This window comes from Nerophis ophidion, linkage group LG06 (genome assembly GCF_033978795.1).
Source record: "Nerophis ophidion isolate RoL-2023_Sa linkage group LG06, RoL_Noph_v1.0, whole genome shotgun sequence".
NCBI classification, from domain to species: domain Eukaryota; kingdom Metazoa; phylum Chordata; class Actinopteri; order Syngnathiformes; family Syngnathidae; genus Nerophis; species Nerophis ophidion.
Window position 1 is genome coordinate 51,235,435 of NC_084616.1, and position 20,711 is coordinate 51,256,145.

The following is a 20,711-nucleotide window of genomic DNA, read 5'->3' on the forward strand; positions in this document are numbered from 1 at the left end:
ATCAATTTGAGTAAATATTGTATGTTTGGAAAAAAGAACACACACTGTAGTTGTTGAATATTTAGTGGACCAAAAGTGGACCTGATTAAGGAAACAACCTTGTTGACAGGAGAAATGAGTCTGTGTTGTGCCTGCTGCTGTCAAGGGGTTCCAGAGTCTAAAGTTTAAACAGAAAATTATGCCTTCTGTGTATTTGTGTGTGTGCTTAGGCAACCAACTTCTGCTAAATACTAATTACTGAATGCTTAGTGTAGATGCCCTTTCTGTTTGGGTCCCTTTAGTATAAACATTCATTACAGTGTTTTTTTTGGTAACGTCGTCATTATTATTCCGCCAAAGGCCCCCGAGGAGTCAGCTCGAGCTGAGGCCAGTCGCTGGGGCCGGACCGCGTTGATGATAGTGGTGGTGGAGGTTGGGTGGGGGTCGGGGGGATGAAACTGTGTAGAACCAGAGCGCCAGGACCCGGGAATGCACACAAGTGATATTTGTGTGCCGAGATCAAAAAGCATTTACCTTTAGATGTTTCCTGATATGAATATTCAACATCCTTATTGAAATCTAATTTGGGTCTCCTTGTCTCAGGGGTCTTCTCATCAGTGCCTGTTGCCTGAGGCCACTGCTGATTGACAGCCAAACTTTTGTAAAGAGCAAGCAGGAAAAAAAGGGGGCGCTCTGGTGGTGTGAGGGATGTGAAGCTGGAACAGATGAGTGGAGGGGGATGGCCAACAGGGGCAGGGGTATTTAGCCTCCTTGCATGCATGCACGAACAAATGCTGCTGCAGCTTCGGATATTGTTAGATAAAAAAACACAAGTTCCTTGCTCTACTTTGTCATATTTTAACCTTAAATTAACTATTTAATTATTCTTATATTTTTTTCACTCCGTCAATGCAAAATAATTCTCAATTTAATTCAGAAACATAGATAAAGTACATTTGCTGCGATGATTCAAACTAATCTACCAGGATATAGTATGTGCCATCAGTGTGTTTACCAAGATACAAACACAATTAATGTGTTGTGTTGGGGAGGAAAAGACTTGCCTGTATTTACACAGTTGTGAGGAGTATTTAATGTTGAGTCTACCCCATCTGACGTTGCCTGAAAAGCAAAGCATTTCCCAGAAATTACATTCCTAAATTTTACATGGCTCATGTTCCAACAGAGGGCCTGTATACTGTATTTTTAGGTAGTACTGGCTTCGATATTACAACATTTGCAAAATTAAAAGCCCGACGAGGACAATACCACACAATGCCAAGTGTATGTGCAGAGTACATGCACACAGTTCATTGTTGTCCTCATCTGTCCAGCGGACTGAGCGTGGTTTAATGCTGTTATTGTGCAGGTGTGGGTCTCGTTCCTTAGGGTTCCATTAAAATGATGCCCCTACCAAGGCCGACTCTGCTTGCTCTTTCCATTTAACACGAGCCATATGTCTGGCAGGAGGCAAACAGCTGATGGGGTTTAATTGACAGAAATCAACATATTTGCTTGTGTGTCTGTGTGTGAGCTCGTGCGCTGCTCAGCGTCAGGGGATTGTTTGAGTGGGTCAAATACGGATCAGACCGGAGAGATGTCGCACGAGAGAACAGAAGAGGCATTGGACAGGACACATAACTTGTGAATGCAGAATATTTATATTGAAAAAATGGTATTTGGACAAACATTTGAGTCAGTTATTTAATCAATAAAATGGTAAAGACTTTTCTGTTGCTGTAATATCAAATTATACTGTATAATATAAGTGCTTAGAATTTCAAATTAAAATGTTTAATTCTAGTAATTAAATGCTCCTATATTCTGTAGTTTCAGTGATTGTAGTTTAGAGCTACACAATTTCCATGCGATTTGAAAAATACCAATATTGTGAAAAAGTGAACTATTGTAAACTATTGCTTTACACTCTAAACTGCAAAAACTTCCTGAGCCTTTCATTGTTCTCTTAGACTGAACTGAACTCCTGAAATCAAATAACTTTTGCACAATATTCTTATTGATTGAGATGTGCACTGCACTATAAACATTTTTGCTGGAAATTCAAAGAAATTTGCTGGCTAATAAATGCATTAATTTCGCAGTAACATTCACAGTTACTGTTTCTTTGAAAATAACAGTTAATTGCTATGAAAAATACTGTACGGGTATTTTGATTTTTACATTCATTTGTTGTAATCTTACAGTAAGTTTTAATTGCACCATTTTACTGTGGGGAAAAAAATACTCTCATATGCTGTAAAATGTTGGTATTTCTTCACAATGTGCTATGGAAGTTCAACATTTACACATTCATGAGCATGTTTAAATATATGATTAGGAACAGAACTCATATTTATTGTGACTTTAGAATATTAATTTTTTTTTTTTTACAAATGAACTATTTTGTCAGCAAACTTTATACTTTGAAATAAAACAATCATCTTAATGACTATTATCAACTTAAAAATTAAGCACTAAATACCTGGCAAAGATAAGTGTGTAAGAACTTGAGAGCTCTGACTTAAAAAAAATATGTCCCTCAGAGCATTGTAAAAATCTGCTGACATAAGTAGAAGCTGTTATTACTGCAAAGGGGATAACAATTCCATATTCTTCAAAGATTTTTCTCTCCCCTTGGTGTAATGGGCACACAAGTTTTGTCAGCATAGCGCGCCACTTTCCCAGACTTGGCTTGGCGGCTTTGTGGAAAAAAAATAAAATATTGTAAGGTTATGAATGTCGTATTGTAAGAATGGTTAAAAGTAGTATAAGTCATAAGGGATGGACTGAACTAACAGGCGCAGCGCAATTAGCACAAAAACCTCATCAATGCCTCCCAATATCACAAGTCTCCAAGGGGCGTCAGACGTATAAAGACTCCTGATCTATTACTACAAAGTGATTAATCCTCCCTAACAATGACCACTCTTAAACTGGGCTTCTACATTATTAGGTGGCCCTATATGGCAGTTTAGTTTTGCACTAATTAGCATTCATCTCAGGAAGCCCAGAGACATCCCCTCCACCAGGAGAAAGGACATAGTATGAGATGGCAACACACTGAAATGTCATTAACTTGATGTTAATTACTAATTAATAGGGCTATTTCATTTACATGTATCTCTGGCTCTCTGATGGGGTCTACCTTTAGTGGGTTACTCTGACTGGCCGACAATTCGGGGGGGAGGGCTTATCATCTCTTTCCTCTGCACTCGGCTTTCACCACTTCATCTTTATTAATTAATAGTGGGTCTCTCATTGCGGTTATGTCTGCTTGTGCAGCACCATTTCCTATTAGGGTGAACAATCCAATGAGTGGCCCGTCACCTCTTTTAAGGGGGAAGTTTTCTCCACATTTCGTCCTCCAGACGTCTAACTTGTAGTTACTTTTGGTGACCCCTCCTTTTCTTTCCTTTGCCATGCATTATGGTCACAAGCCACCTGTTTCTATGGCAACCTTAGCTGTGGGTCCCACGACAAGGAGTGGGTTGGTTTGACTAGCGTCTGGCCATTCACACATGGGAAGTGCCAGCGAGCCAGCATGGCACACTGTATCCTGCCATATGGTACACACACACACACACACACACACACACACACTGCATCCTGCTGGTCTGGACTTGAGATGTTGGGCTGGGGTGGACCCCTAGTGGGACCAGGGTCTACTGAAGAACCTATTCTATAGCTGGTGCAATGATTCATTGGGAGGTCAGGTCAAGTCACGTTGGACTCTTCTACTTATCAATACGTTACTGCCTCCCTGTGGTGATGCACGGAAATAACATGAAAATATTGCAGCCAACTCGCAAATGTTGACAAAATAAATTTTTATTCAAAGTTAGGACATGCATTTAAATTACAGCGTAATTAAATTACAACACTGAATTTTCCTTCAGTATTGCATTTCTTAATTACAGATTTATGTTTTAATCAAAAATATCAGGGGAACCCAGCAAGAGCAACTGATTGTACTAACAACATTGGGCAGGATAGTAACAGAAAGACGACAGAACATCATGGACGGACAATGTGGTAAACAAAAAAATTAAGGAATATCAAGTATTTGTTGAGCTGATAAAGTAACACATATTGTGGCATGAAAATTAATTTTAAGTTGAGTATAGTTTTGAAATGTTTTTTTAAAGTGCTGTTGAATTTGTAATACATATTGTATTTTTCCAAAAACAAAGCCTTTTTTACAATTTCCCTCAGGACATGTAATTACTTGATATTGTAATTGATATCCGATTTTTGAAACACCCTGTTTATGTCAATGTGTATTACTATAAATAGCCATATCGGGTATTCTACTGGTTGTTACATACATACAAAGTATGCAAACAACACTGAACTCCCATTTTTGCAACAACTAATAAGGTGGATTTTACAAACAGCCATTACAGAATCTAAAACACGATGTGCTGTTTGGTGAAAATAAAGAAAAGATAAAATGACACAATTAAACCCACCCGGACTTCCAAAGAGGCACAAAAATCTAGATGCATAGTCAACTAAAGTCAAGTTAGACATGACATCTAACAGAAACTAAAAGCTACAAGCATTCATTTTAAGTCTTACATTTGATTTTTGTTCCAAATGTGTAACAATAGAACAAAACAGATCTTTGTAAAAATGTAAGGCCTGCAACATTCATCATGTCAGTGTATGACATGGGCACTGTACATCAGAGGAGAGCATGATAAATTAGTGCGCAGAGAATCCTATCACAAATACCTCAAACACTGACTTGACTTCCTGTTGCTTGACAGTTTTACAGTAAGTGCATTAGGTGTTTCCACCGAGACTCTAATAAAGACTACAGAGGTTTATAGTCTCATTCATACTGCATCATGTTTGCAAACTTTTACGCTCTCTAAAAATATTTTGAGACTGCAAAAACAATTTTAAGCCGTATAAATATATAGGTACTCAAAATGATTGCAAATACAGCATGCAAAGACATAAAAAAAGCTAAGAAACTAAACATTTTCAGTAACTTTGGTCTTTCTGCTTATACATTTGCTGATACGACAAACTGGTTGAACAAACTCATTCTTTTTGCACCTCTCTGTAACAGGCATGTGTAACCATGGCGATGGGGACAATAGCACATCACCACTACCCCAAAAACAAAAAAACTAAGAAACTAACGCTTAATCTTTTTGTAACTGGAAAAACACTCAGTCATGAGATGACTTTGTAGAAGTGCTTTGGGTTACAGCCTCATAATTACCTTATCCATTAATTTTGTTGTCAAGATTAAATGAGGTTTGTACTGAGGAATTAATAAAATATAGAACATTTCAGACTGCTAACAAGTGAGTAAACAATAATGTGCAGTTTTCTGAATTCATGATATCTTCTCGGGCCAAAGCCCGACCCTCCCCCAAATTTATGTGAAAATGTATTTTTGTTTATGTTAAACAAGCAAATAAATGAGAAAGGGCAGATGAAAACTACCTAACAGAGACAAACTACAAGGTGTAGCTAGTTGACATTTAAGCATGGTGTGCTTTTTTTCCCTGATATCCTTCACCAGCAATGGCAAACATTTTTTGGAGTCAAGTGATGATGTGATTAATAAGCAGACTCAGCTGTGTGCTTAACACACCTTTTACACATGTGTGTCTGTCTATGAGCTACAGAGATACAGAGAGAGACACACACACCTCCCGTGATAAGGATGAAACTCCTCCACTCTCTTTAAGGACAGAGTATTCAGATGCGGGTATGGTGGTGGCGAATCTTGCTAGGGTCAATGTCGACGCGGCGGGCCTGACCAAAAACCAGGAAAGTGCACAGGCCAAGCAGATTGACGGCGGTGATGAGACCAAACATGGAGGCCCATGAGCCTGTGGACTCGATGAGATACCCCGAGAAATATACCATGAGGACCCCTGCAAAGGACCACACACAATGTCAGCACACTAGAACAGCGGATTGAGTCAAAAAGATGGCAGGTAGGTGTGATAGATCTGTGTGCTGCTGAGAAAATGTCAAAAGTTCATTGCAACTCCCTCACAGGACCACCGATTGTCTATAACACTGTGGCCTCCATTATTAATCTGGCATGTCATGATGACTTCTTGATTAAATATGTATATGACACATGGGAGAATGCCTGCACAGCCAGCATGTGAGCTCAAAACCAGGGTTTTTGAAAGGTGGATTAATTATTTGACCTAATAGATTGCAAAAAGATGAAAGATTCGCAACGTGATATTTTTTTTCTGTTGCTGCTGAACTTGAAATACACTCACCTGAGAATGCTCCGCATGTGTTCATAACACCTGTCAAAGAAATGCAGGCACACACATTATGGATTAAAGAAAAACCTCTTGTATGGTTGTCAAGTAAATCCTTTTAAACTTACCGAACAAGGCTCCTGCACAAGACGGAGCAAGGTCTTGAACGTTTACAGACACACCACTGTAAAAATAAAAACATATTTTAATTAATTTGCTCAATTCACTCAAAATATAAACATTAGAATTAAGGAAAAGTATGGCAATTGGTTAATAAAATGCACAAACTTAAAAAACAGGAGATAGAAAATACATTATTTAAATAAAATGAAGATAACTGGATGAAAGGTTACAAATACACTATGAGACAAATGTGTTCGATTTTCACAATGACTCCATCTTACAGAGCAAAATTCCGTTTTGTTTTCAGAACAACTATAATAAATAGCATGTTTTTTGAAAATATATACTGCATGTTTCAATTCAGGTTAGGATTATAAATCCCCAACATAGCAAAATTGTATTTGTATGAAGACAACTATTACTAAGTTACACTGGAAAAACAAAAAGGTCTGTTAGAAGAGAAACAGAACTAATCCTGTGTTACACATTATGACGCGTGATGCTGTAGATTCATTAAATGTTGGAAATGTGCCCTATCAAGTGTGAATGACTGATTTACTTCCAGTGTCTGTTATGACGTGAGCTGTTGCCAGTGTTAACATAGCCGGGTGAAATTTTAATTCGACATGACAGATTGTTTCACCAAACCAAACTGCTATGGCAGGATTACTACTGCGTGAGGCACTCTTGCAACTACGTGGGCAACATCTGGAGTCTACCTTTAGTGGGTTACTCTGACTGGCCGACAATTCGGAGGAGGGGCTCATCATCTCTTTCCTCTGCACTCACCTTTCACCACTTCATCTTTATTCATTAAATAGTGGGCCGCTCCTTGTGGTTATGTCTGCTTTTGCAGCACCATTTCCTATTAGGACGAACAATCCAATAGGTGGCCCGTCACCTCTTTTAAGGGTGAGATTTTCTCCACGTTTCGTACACCAAACACCTCCAGACGTCTAACTTGTAGTTACTTTTTGGTGACCACTACTTTTCTTTCCCTTGCCATGCATTACGGTCACAAGCCATCTGTTTCGAGTTACAGCAGTTCGGGTTACAGCAAAGACAGACGCGGGCACTAGCCACGTCGTCATAATTGCATATCCTGCTATGTTTTCCTCCGCTCTAGTCATTTTACATCACTCTAATCAAAGAACCCAAATTATAATGTGTAGGTGCGCAGGTTTGGTGACTATTAATTTAAACATAAATAATTAACTGGGGGCTTCACAGTGGAAGAGGGGTTAGTGCGTCTGCCTCACAATACGAAGTAGTCCTGGGTTCAATCCCGAGCTCGGGATATTTCTGTGTGGAGTTTGCATGTCCTCCCCGTGAATGCCTGGGTTCCCTCCGGGTACTCTGGCTTCCTCCCACTTCCAAAGACATGCACCTGGGGATAGATTGATTGGCAACACTAAATTGGCCCTAGTGTGTGAATGTGAGTGTGAATGTTGTCTGTCTATCTGTGTTGGCCCTGCGATGAGGTGGCGACTTCTCCAGGGTGTACCCCGCCTTCCGCCCGATTGTAGCTGAGATAGGCACCAGCGCCCCCCGCAACCCAAAGAGAATAAGCGGTAGAAAATGGATGGATGGGTAATTAACTGGGGTTCTTACTATTGTAATAATGACATGCGTTCCCAATACACAAAATGACTCTCTGTAATGCTGTGCCCTGTTTTATTGCATTTTTATATAATAATGGTGGTTTGTATGAATGTGATGTGATAGTGATATTATTAAGAGGTGGATTAAGTTGTCAAAATCCCTTCTGAAGGCCCAAGTACGAACTGCACCGCATACTATGACTTTGACAATGAATGTTGACCATGTACTGTACACAAACGGATGGCTTTTCTGTCTTGGTGTGGTAGCGTAGGCACTCTTTGTAAGCGCTTGGGCTGTCACATAACTCAAAACTTGCATAGGGTAGAGATGAAAAAAAGTGCAAGGTAAGTGGCAGTACCTGTGACTAAAGGTGGTGAGGCCCATAGTGGCCGACACATAGGCTATGGCCCAAGAGAATGTGATGTTGCCACAGAGAAGGATGGTGAACACACTGGAAACACCCATGGAAAAAAACTACAGGAATGAATTCACAGAAAAAAAACAAAAAAACAACATCAAACATTACAGAGACCGCCGCACTTTAGGGAATAGGATGTTTGTGTGCTGTGGACTTTGTGGGTTACATGATACGCAATGAGATTAATGATGACTATACCTGCATTAACTTCCTCACGTTAGCTGTGTCGAATCCTGATAAAAATTGGGGGAAACAAGACACATCACAAGTGAAACCACACTTGAAAACATTGGGCAAAGTGCTCAGGTTTTACTTTTGTACCTTGACTAATTAGATGGTCCGACAGGCAACCACTGAAAAGGGATGAGGGAATGGCCACCAACCAAGGAATGACATTGAACACCCAACCCTAGAGGAGCAAATTGTTGCAGAACGATTCAGGAACTTTATTATGAAATCACCAGCACACATGGGATATCTGAGACGGCAAAAACAGGCAACGTTAATTTTCATTTTATTTCTGTTCGAGGGTGGTGCATGACCCAAGGAAAAAGGTTTCAATTTAACCTAGTAGAATTTTATATGTTGCCCCTTCTTTCTTTGTGAATAATACATGCATTTTATGCAATGCAATTAAACTAATTACATGTAATCATATGGAGGTGTACAATTTGTTTATGAAAGTTTAGTTTTAAAAGTAGTATTCACTCATTTAATAAAATTGTTGTTTCAAGAATATTGGTTTGAAGAGTAACCATTTTTAGACAGCTGATTTTTTTTTCCCTGGCGCAAATCGGGTTATTACATATAATCCCTGAATTGCATACGGTTGCATATTTGTATTGACAAGAATGAAAAAAATAATTTCCAGATAATCTTTTTTGTGGTCACTATTGACAATATCTTACACCTAAGTTTACTCATCCATTTATGATTTATTATTTTTCACACATGTTTATCAAGTTACATTAAGGAACATCATTTGGTGACATTTGCACATTTCAACATTTCTGAAAAGAAGTAGAAAGAAGCAAAGCTTAAATTTAATCCTTCCCCTTCTCCGTGTATTTTTCTGAAAGTTCATTCACACCATAACTTTTAAATGTTTACATTAAGATCACCTTCTGTTTGAAAGAAGGGAAGATGTTGGGAAAAAATGAATATGTAACAACTTATTGGTGATAGTCAATGAATGTTATGTATTATTTTAAAGGGCTGTTCGCAACATTTACACAAATGCCTAGAGGGCGGCAACTTCCAATGTAGTTTACAAAGTATATTCTGCCCTCCTACGGCTTTTTGTGTGTAATGACGCATTACAAACATACATAACTCATGCACGCGCACAAGCTTTAGGTGTTGTTAGCTAATAATAGCAATTTGGGTTGTTAGCGTAACCTGCCATTGAATATATATTCTATCAAGACAATATGACGGCAAATTGTTGATTCTCTTGGACTGCTTTTGCAGTGTGCACATGCTGCCTGCACATATGTGTTGACGAGACCAGGTGAGTGACCACCTTAAACACTAATCACTTTATCCAGGCCGTTCAAAAAAAATATTCCATAGTGTTTGTAATTGTGAAAACTATATACAGTTATAAAACAAATGTGTTCTGTTAAACCACTGATGGAAACATAAGGTAGGTGGTATTCTTGTTATATTTTTTGCTATAAAAAATGTTACAGTGAGGAAGTTGTAAACAGCACCTTAAATATTGTAGAATCTGTCATTTTTGTAGTTGTTTATTAGTTGTGTCTTTTATGTCCTTGTAGACGAGATAATGTCATATTCAGTATTTGTGTAGTTCCTTGATGTATTTAACAACAAGTACCTAGACTTCTTTTTATCCATTTAAATAATGTAGATTTCGCAATTGGCGCTCACAGTGCTCTGCATTTTCCTGATTCCTCAACTCGCGTGCCTTCTGGCATGTCAGCGTTGCATTTTGTTAAATGCTCATTATGTAGCTGGCATTACATTCAAAAATGCAATTTATTTTAAAAAGCAATGACTGATTTTATCATCTTGTTTGTAATATTCTAGGAAACAAAATAGATTACGACATTATAGTGGAGTAACTGCTATTGAAGAAATACAATAAAAACAAACCACAAAAAAAATCCGCTCCAAGGCTTTCTTTTTAGGGTGCATTAGTATATTTTTGCTAATTTATTTGCTATTAAAAACAACAAAAGAAGTGTGGCCATGATAACTAGTACGACAAGAACGCTTTAGCGTAAACATTATTGCCTCACTCTTGATTGAACAATCCGTTTTTTCTTGAATCTTTTTCCCTTTTTCAAAATTTCAAGTGATCATGTTACCTTAGCATCAGGGAAAGTGTCTATAAAGAAGGTTGGCAGCCATGACAACAGAGTGAAGAAGGTGCTTGCTGTGCAAAGGTGCGTAATGATCACGGCACTGGTATGGAAATAAAGCAAAACAGCAACACACATTAATGACTGATGTCTGTGCATCTGGTTCTACCTTAGAAACCATAATGTCAAGACAACAGTTAACACACAAAGGTTCTTAAAAGGGAGCACATGACTTGTATCCTCCTAATATGTAGGACATGAGGTGAAACAGGGGAGTAATCAACATCAGACATTTGTCAACAATCCCATCACAAACACCAACATATATTTTTCCCGCGAACTGGTACTCACGATGAATGAAAACATCTTACCGCATTAATATTCCTTTTAGATGAAAGCAGTGGATTTAACAAAGCCTTCTTATCTGCAACACGGTGCTTTGACAATGAAGTGTTCCAAAGTGTACTGTATGCATGCTCGAATTCTGATTTTTGGGTGGTTGAAGTTTACTTCGAACATGTCTAACAGTTTCAATGTGATACGACACACATTTCCATTTCTTTTTACAACATAGCCGAAAAGGAGTAGGAAGATGCAAAGCTTATTTAACCCAACCCTTTTAGCAATTACTACCACATATGTTCCTAAATAAAACACAATTTACATCAAATATTTCAAAATACAACAGGTATGGTAATACATAGTTAAAGAGGAACTGCACTTTTTTGGGAATTTGGCCTATTGTTCAAAATCATGAGAGACAAGAACGCACATGCCTCCATCAACATTTTGTATACACACTCCAAGTCTATATATAATGTAGTAACAAATACGTTCATAAAAATATGTAATATGTACAATCTTTACCATATTTTCTTTGTTTAAATCATTGCCAGAACTAATTCCCCAGCGCATTGATTTCAGTTTCAATGGCAGCGCAATTCCGACTTCAGGCAAAAACTTTGTGTTCCTATTTACGGATACTAAGGCGTGTGTGTCTTCTTATCATAGCAGACTTGGCAACAGACAATGAAAACGACAATTTTTGGACAAATGAGGATTCACAACCTTATCTTTTTTAATCTGATGAAGGAAGGATGGACTACTGCTTCTCGAAGCGAGCACGAAGAAAAGGGTGAAACATTGGGGCAGATGGAAGCCGATAGAGTGAGGTCAGTGTGACACAAAGCTGCAAATGTGAAATTTGGAGACAAGCTATTTCGACATAGTTGGCTTACCCCAAATAAACCAAAAAGAACGTGCACGGCCAGCTGGACAAAATGCACAACTGTCCATCAAGAGAGTCACATATTAATATTGATCATGATAAAAGCAACATGTCATGTGTGTTATTAAAACAGGAGAACATTCTTTTGTACATTGTCTGGTTAGCGGTGTACAAACAAAATGTGAAATGTGGGCTAATACTGTAAACAGATAGTGTAATATGATTGTCCATGTTTTTCAGTCAGTACAGATTAGTCTCCTATATCACAGTGTTGTGCATTACAGACTCCAACGCGTTACGTGAGGCAGAGAATAATTTGCCATATCTAGTGTGCGTGTGACAATCATTGGTATTTCAACTTTTTTAGAAGCTTGCTTATGTCTTTCTGTAGTTAGCTTTTACGGCTGATACTGTAGCACGCCGATGTGTTACTACGCTACAAAAAGAGTTCCTCAGTGTTTGCTCGTACAATCACACAGTCCCCACAGTTTGGTTATTATACAGGTTACGGAACGTATATGAAGTATTGGAGGCGGTTTTTGAATGCATTTTTTAAATGATTTAGAGGTAGATTTGATTGCTCCCATTAGCTGCATTGCGAGCTACCTGGAACAAGGCGAGTTTTACATGTTAGAATGCAAAAAAAAACTAAAACGTTTGTCTTCAATAATGATTATGAACATTAGGCAACATTTTTATTTTACAGTTCCCCTTTAAGTCAATGATTCACTAAATGAGATGAATATCTTATTTTCAATAAGTTCAAGACATTTATCATAATTATTATTCTTTGTACTGAGCAAATACTTGTAGTTTGATTAACAACATACACAGGATCATATTAGTACATTGTCTGACTTCTTTGCTTAACCCATTCCATTGATGCCTGATGTGTCAAAGGTTTTAAGTGTTGTACGTGCGTGAACATTCTTTTAAGTTAGATTTTTCATCGAGAACATATTTCTCCTCTTTTGTTGAGAATAACTGCTGCATATTCTTGAGTAGCAGTGCATGATTTTAGCTTTTTTGCAAATGCATCAACTTATTAAATTATGAGCGTGTTGCGTGCGATCTTCTAAGTCTGCGTGTGCAATTGAAAATGAGGATTTGCATGTACGACACGGGGCACCACCACGGAGACGTTATAATTTACTGCACATCCATGTTATCATTCTCCTACCTGTAGTGTTTTGGTATGTTTTCAAACAAGTAAGAGACATTTACCATTTGTTATGGGTATTTTAGAAGCAGCTGTGCAGTGCATTTGACCGAAAATAGGTGTGCCAACCTTTTGGCATCATATTCAAAAGTACTTTTGGCTACAAGGTGCATCAACAAAAGTATTGAACAAATACTGTGAATACTTACGTACATGTGAGTTTTTTTATTATTATTATTATTTTTTTTTCTTCAATGTGCACATTAAAAAAAATAAACTTTTCACATTGTAATTAAGGGGGATTGTCTGTAATATTTTGAGAACAAAATAATTTTTTTTCACATTTTGGAATAAGGCTGGGACATAAAAACATGTGGAAAAGTGAAGCGCTTTGAATACTTTCCGGATGCATTGTAAATTTAAGGTTCCGAAATGTCTTCATTGACTTCTTTTATCGCTTTCATATCATTTCAATTACAGTCAGTTGATGTCCTGGATTTACATTTTTTAACACTTGATTATTTCCTCTTTTGTCACTCTTGTGGGACATCAAGTTGGGGTTTTTATCTATGATGTCATTCAAGCCCTCAACTGACCCACAGGCTGTTTCAACATTTTTGAAGTAGTTATTAATGGTAAGCCTGTTCTTATACTTGTTGAACCTGTTTTCTGCCTCTGTAAATATTTGTGTTAAAATATTATCTCACCAGACTGCAGGTTGTCTGAAGAGCCGTAACCAATGTCTTTTGGCTAGTCTGGCCTGCGGACCACTATTTCCCAGGGATTCCAGAGAGATAATGGGCCCTATGAGTGCATGGAGTGTGAACACAGAAGGGTGGGAATACGTAAGGACAGTGACCTTGTGTACTGATAAGCAGCAACTCGACACCAAACATTCATTGAACATCTCACTTGCCTTCTCCTTTGAGTAAGTATTTCCACATGCAGTATGCCCAAATTACAGCCAGCAGACCTGACACATAGAACACGCTCTCCCATCCATATAGGTCCAGCATGAGGGAACCAGCCCCTCCAATCACAAGAGTGCTGAAAAAGGGTGCCTGACCGTGAGTTAAGATGGCCCGAACCATTCCTTTATGTAAGACATGACTCACCCCAGGTATGAGCCGCTGCCCACAGTGCTCATGAGGAAGCCTCGCTCACTCTCCACCACCTTCTGTGAGCACAGGCTTGCCAAAGAAGGATAATGAACACCTGCATTCAGGAGCACACGGCTTATAAGTTAGACAATCAATTAATTAAATCATGAAACATGTAAACAACAAAGAATCTAGACAATATGCAAAAGTATATTGTTGTACTCCTAACTTGCAAGTGTGACAAACTGCACAGTTTAATGACAATTGGTTAATGTGCATTAAGCATACACCCATTTATGAAAAGTGTCATAACTTGTTTCACAGTTCTTTAATTACATGTAACTGCTTGCCAGTCATCACAGAAAATACCTATGACTTGCAGAAGAACTAATATTTTATTTACATTACAGTACGGTCAATGTGTATGGGAGTGTTTTTCAACCACTGTGCCGCAGCACACTAGAGTGCCGTGAGATACAGTCTGGTGTGCCGTGTAATTTCACCAATTTGGGTTAAAAACATTTTTTGCAAACCAGTAATTAGTCTGCAAATTATGTGTTGTTGTTGAGTATCGGTGCTGTCTAGAGCTCTGCAGAGTAACCATGTAATACTCTTCCAGCCGGTAGCTAATTGCTTTGTAGATGTCGGAAACAGTGGGAGGCAGCATGCAGGTAAAAGGTGTCTAGTGCTTAAACCAAAAATAAACAAATGGTGAGTGCCCTTAAGAAAATACATTGAAGCTTATGGAAGGCTATGCAGAACAAAACCAAGACTGAACTGGCTACAAAGTCAACAAAAACAGAAAGCTGGACGACAGCAAAGACTTACAGTGGAGCAAAGACGGCGTCCACAATGTACATCCGAACATGACATGACAATCAACAATGTCCCCACAAAAAAGAATACAAACAACTGAAATATTCTTGATTACTAAAACAAAGTAGATGTGGGACATATCGCTCAAAGGAAGACATGAAACTGCTACAGGAAAAAAAAGAGAAAAAGCACCCAAATAGTAGCTCAAGACAAGAACTAAAACACTACACAGGAAAATAGCAAAAAACTCAAAATAAGTCACAGTGTGATGTGACAGGTCGTGACAGTACATCTACTTTGAGACAAGAGCTATATTGATGCATGGTTGGTTATGGTTTAAAGTCATATCCAACAATTGCGGTAACAACTTTTTACTGTCAACTAAGGTTTTTTTTTTAAGCATTTTTTGCTGGTGGTGTGCCTCTAGACTTTTTCAACGCAAAAAAATGTGCCTTAGCTCAAAAAAGGTTTAAAAACACTGGCGTATGGCAATGTCTATAAATCTGACAAAAGAGAAGTACATCACTACTTTTTAAGTTTTGTATTGAGAAATCAAACTATTTTACCTTGCAAAAGGCCCATGAGGAAGCGGGCCAGTGTCATGGAGAACATCGGCTGGGAGCAGAAATGAGCCAAGAAGGGGGTAAAGGCTGTCATCGAGCCCCAGGCAGCTGCAGAGAGCAGGAGGACTTTCTCTCCTCCCACCCTTGGAACACATGACTGCATTATTACCTTCTACCAGTGACTTTGGGTGATCACCTGAAGAGCATCCATTCATCTACACATCACGACTGTTTGAATAGAGTAGCTTGACAAATAACTGCGTAAAGCATTATGGGTTATCATTGCAACATGTAATTTTCCAATGTCTGTGTGGACCCAGCAAACAAAAGCTAATCAATGCTGACCACCAGCAGGATCTTGAAGATCATATTTACAACAGGGATCCCAGTGACGTAAAAAAAAAAAAAGAGAAATTGGGGAAAAAGGCAAGGGGGGATTTGGTGGGGGTGGGGGGTTAAGGGGCAAATTTTAGCAATTGTTAAGATACTTTGTAAGGCATTTCCAACATATACATTTAGTTAAAAGTAAATAGCCCTAGGGCTAGTGTTTTCACGTGGGAAAAGATACATTTGAAGTGCGAAAAAAAAAGAGAATAATGACATAATTATGATATCAAACATTGTAATTGTAAAGACTCAAATATTTTGTTGAACTACAGAGTGACTTAGTAAAGTCATGGATGTCAGATTGCATTAATGATGTCTGCTGCAAGTTTGTTCAATTATAACATGAAGCTTCTTATTACATGTAATCTTAATAGAATTATGATTATATTTGAGAGTGCTTTTAAGGCAACTTTGGCCATGCAGCACTAGATTGAGTACAAGTTATTGGGTTTAGTATTGTAAATCATGATTAAAATCATGAGACATAACATTGACTGGTCAAAAGCAATATGCCATATTATTACTAACTAAGAGTTGTAACTTATTAAAATGACTGACCAGACAGTTTGTAGTTTTGTTTTCTCAATCTCTTTTTGTCTGATTGTTTGCTTCCCTCGCAGTGCTGTTGGAATGACAAACAGTTGTTGCCTTTGATCAAGTTCCCATCGCAAAGACTGCAAAGTGTTGTGCTTGAAACTGAAATTCAAAAGCGTGTATCCGTCGACTTCTTTTTGTAACCACGACCAACTCGAATAATTCTTTATCCCAGCATCCAACCGAAAGACCGTTCTGCAATCTCTTTTATGGAGGATATCTTTCTTCCTCGACATGTTGTAAAATCGTGAACTTGCCAGAGCGAGCAATTACACAAAACACATATGTGTTATTTCAAATCCATCCATCCATCCATCTATCTATTTTCTACCGCTTGTCCCTTTTGAGGTTCCGGGGGGTGCTGGAGCCTATCACAGCTGCAATCGGGCGGAAGGCGGGGTACACCTTGGACAAGTCGCCACCTCATTGCCTGATTGCAGGGCCAACACAGATAGGCAGACAACATTCACACACTAAGGCCAATTTAGTGTTGCCAATCAACCTATCCCCAGGTGCATGTTTTCGGAGGTGGGAGGAAACTAGAGCACTACACCATATTTACCAATCCTATACTATGATATTAACATGTTAAATACACAAGTACCTACAAATGTGAAGATGTTAAGGGGAAGTTTGCAAGCAAAATTGCAGCAAAGCAGCTGACATTTTTGTGTTCTTGTTTTTTGCCCAGTCATGAGGTATATTACTTCTGAGCGTTCCCTGATGTCAAAAGAAACAACAGACAGTGACTAAAACACACGAATGCAACCTGACCGGATCAATATGCATTGTTTTAGCGGTTTTATATGGAAAAAAATGACTACCTTGGCTAGAAAAATAGCAGAATTCCGCTAAACAGCGCATATCTGGGATCCCTGCTTAAACTGACACGGTTCAGTATGCGTATGCCATGTCTTATACATACCGGTCACTGACATAGCCTCCCAACACTTGGGTGAAGCAGTACCCCCAAAAGAAGCTGCCCAGAACCATACCGGACTCTCTCTTGCTCCAGTTGAACTTGTCTGCCATACTGACTGCACAGATGGGCATCGCCACCCGGGCACAGTAGAGGAGGCAGGTCCCAAGTAGGAGCACCACTGTCCATATCCTTGCCAAGGGCCTACACAGGGGGACATATATACCTTAAAACAGTGATTCTCAAATGGGGGTACGCGTACCCCTGGGGGTACTTGAAGGTATGCCAAGGGGTATGTGACATTTAAAAAAAATATTCTAAATATAGCAACAATTCAAAAATCCTTTATAAATATATTTATTGAATAATACTTCAACAAAATATGAATGCAAGTCCAAAAACTGTGAAAAGAAATGCAACAATGCAATATTCAGTGTTGACAGCTAGATTTTTTGTGGACATGTTCCATTAATATTGATGTTAAAGATTTCTCTTTTTGTAAAGAAATGTTTAGAATTAAGTTCATGAATCCAGATGGATCTCTATTACAGTGGTTCTCAATTGGGGGTACTTGTAGGTTTGCCAAAGGGGTACGTGGGATTTTAAAAAAATATTCTAAAAATAGCAACAATTCAAAAATCCTTTATAAATATATTTATTGAATAATACTTCAACAAAATATGAATGTAAGTTCATAAACTGTGAAAAAAAAAATATATCAATGCAATATTCAGTGTTGACAGCTAGATTTTTTGTGGATATGTTCCATAAATATTGATGTTAAAGATTTATTTTTTTGAGAAGAAATGTTTAGAATTAAGTTCATGAATCCAGATGGATCTCTATTACAATCCCCAAGAGGGCACTTTAAATTGATGATTACTTCTTTGTGTAGAAATCTTTATTTATAATTGAATTACTTGTTTATTTTTCAACAAGTTTTTAGTTACTTTTATATCTTTTTTTCCAAATAGTTCAAGAAAAACCACTACAAATGAGCAATATTTTGCACTGTTATACAATTTAACAAATCACAAACTGATGACATAGTGCTGTATTTTACTTCTTTATCTCTTTTTTCAACCAAAAATGCTTTGCTCTGATTAGGGGGTACTTGAATTAAAAAAATTTTCACAGGGGGTACATCACTGAAAAAAGGTTGAGAACCATTGCTGTATTACAATCCCCAAAGAGGGCAAGGCACTTTAAGTTGATGATGTGTAGAAGTAATTTATAATTGAATCACTAGTTTCTTTTTTACCAAGTTTTTAGTTATTTTTATATCTTTCTTTCCAAATAGTTCAAGAAAGACCACTACAAATAAGTAATATTTTGCAATGTTATACAATTTAATAAATCAGAAACTGATGACATAGTGCTGTATTTTACTTCTTTATCTTTTTTTTTCAACCAAAAATGCTTTGCTGTGATTAGGGGGTACTTGAATTGAAAAAATGTTCACAAGGGGTACATCACTGAAAAAAGGTTGAGAACCACTGCCTTAAAATGTACTCATATATTGGAGAAACAGTAAATGCATCATAACACGTTATATGACAATCTGGGTGTTAACAAAGAACATCTAAATCTGTGTCAAAACAATTAAACAGCAAGTTTAATAGTATTCATTATCAGTAAGAATACTGTTTGTTTAGTTACATAAACCCCAAGTTATCGTGGCAAAGCTAGCTACATGATCCCTAGTCAGAAAAAAGCACTAAAATGTCATTAGTATTATGAGTAAATGAGGATTGAAAATATTACCGCGGCCAGTGATTGTTGTATTCATCCCACTTCTTGTGACACCCAGGGACGCCGATCTTGTCGAGTGGATGGTGCTCCTTGTGACAGACCAGATCTGGACCATAGTTCTTCCCATGTTTTTGAGTCACGGCCATTCAATGCTCGGTAGCTGCAGCCCCCCTCTCTCTTCCCAGCTTCGACTGGTTACTTCACTTTCTTCCCGGCAACGTGGGCAGTAAGACACGTCGTGCTTTTAGCGCTGGGAGAAACATAACGAGCCGGGGAAAAGCTACAAGGACAGACGACCGGAAACTGAGAGAAGGAGCGGGAGTGTGCTTGTCCTGACGTTCCTGTGGAGAGAATCCACGTGTCAGTTTTCTGACGCTGCACATCTTCGCCTGGTCGGTAGAGGGAGTGCAACCAGGAAGTGGGTGTTTTCTAATGTCTACCGATACTTATTTCCAAGCTCACTTCGATATCAGACAGAACGAACCAGATGTAGCTTGCATCGTACCTCCAGGTTTTTGGATTTGCAGGACGACCGCGGATGTGGCTGTGAGGATGCTGCAGGGTAGAATGTGCGCAGTCTCTCCCTGCAAGGTTGTATGCATGGGCCGTAACACACAAGCGCCCTCTGGTTATGTAAACATGCTGCACATACCATACATACATACATACTTCAATACATATATACACAACATACAAACATGCATACTTACATAACATTAATACACAACATACACACATACCATACATACATACATACATACACAACATACATCCAAACCCTGTTTGTGTTGGATGTAAATCTAAACGGAATACAAGGATTTGCAAATCATTTTCAACCCATATTCAGTTGAATATGCTACAAAGACAAAATATTTGATGTTCAAACTGATAAAACATTTTTTTTGTGTGCAAATAATCATTAACTTTAGAATTTGACACCAGCAACTCGTGACAAAGAAGTTGGGAAAGGTGGCAATAAATACTGATAAAGTTGAGGAATGCTCATCAAACACGTATTTTCAACATCCCACAGGTGTGCAGGCTACTTGGGAACAGGTGGGTGCCATGATTGGGTATAAAAACAGCTTGCCAAAAGAAATGCTCAGTCTTTCACAAGAAAGGATGGGGCGAGGTACACCCCTTTGTCCACAACTGTGTGAGCAAATAGACGAACTGTTTAAGAACAACGTTTCTCAAAGTGCAATTGCAAGAAATTTAGGGATTTCAACATCTTCGGTCCATGATATAATCAAAAGGTTCAGAGAATCTGGAGAAATCACTCCACGCAAGCGGCATGGCCGGAAACCAACATTGAATGACCGTGACCTTTGATCCCTCAGACGGCACTGTATCAAAAACTGACATCAATCTCTAAAGGATATCACTACATGGACTCGGGAACACTTTGGAAAACCCCTGTCACGAAATACAGTTGGTCGTTACATCTGTAAGTGCAAGTTAAAGCTCTACTATGCAAAGCGAAAGCCATTTATCAACAACAT

At 38.3% G+C, this 20,711-nt stretch overlaps 1 protein-coding gene across 2 annotated transcripts; it reads right to left on the reverse strand.

Moving 5' to 3' along the window:
- Window positions 1-3,789: 3,789 nt before the first annotated feature.
- On the reverse strand, window positions 3,790-19,583 carry slc17a9b (solute carrier family 17 member 9b). 2 transcript variants are annotated; one of them, XM_061904159.1, is made up of 13 exons: window positions 19,222-19,583; window positions 17,464-17,661; window positions 15,561-15,700; window positions 14,194-14,293; window positions 13,995-14,125; window positions 13,786-13,882; window positions 10,698-10,794; window positions 8,689-8,776; window positions 8,566-8,600; window positions 8,308-8,423; window positions 6,353-6,408; window positions 6,240-6,269; window positions 3,790-5,876 (listed from the first exon to the last, which is right to left on the reverse strand). In XM_061904159.1, the coding sequence occupies exons 1-13, from the start codon at window positions 19,353-19,355 to the stop codon at window positions 5,698-5,700; spliced, it is 1,401 nt and encodes a 466-aa protein (XP_061760143.1). In that variant the 5' UTR covers window positions 19,356-19,583; the 3' UTR covers window positions 3,790-5,697. The 2 variants fall into 2 exon arrangements, with proteins under 2 accessions (XP_061760143.1, XP_061760144.1); XM_061904160.1 differs by having other exon boundaries at window positions 17,534-17,661; window positions 19,222-19,361.
- Window positions 19,584-20,711: the final 1,128 nt, after the last annotated feature.

What these genes read in the sequence shown, in the direction of transcription:
- slc17a9b (XM_061904159.1), bottom strand. Translation starts at nt 19,355, where the DNA reads ATGGCCGTGACTCAAAAACATGGGAAGAACTATGGTCCAGATCTGGTC. An exon ending in GGCAGCGGCTCATACCTGGG is followed by an intron (nt 14,126 to 14,193) that starts GTGAGTCATGTC and finishes ACCCTTTTTCAG; the next exon opens with CACTCTTGTGATTGGAGGGG. An exon ending in CACATGCGGAGCATTCTCAG is followed by an intron (nt 5,877 to 6,239) that starts GTGAGTGTATTT and finishes GGTCCTTTGCAG; the next exon opens with GGGTCCTCATGGTATATTTC.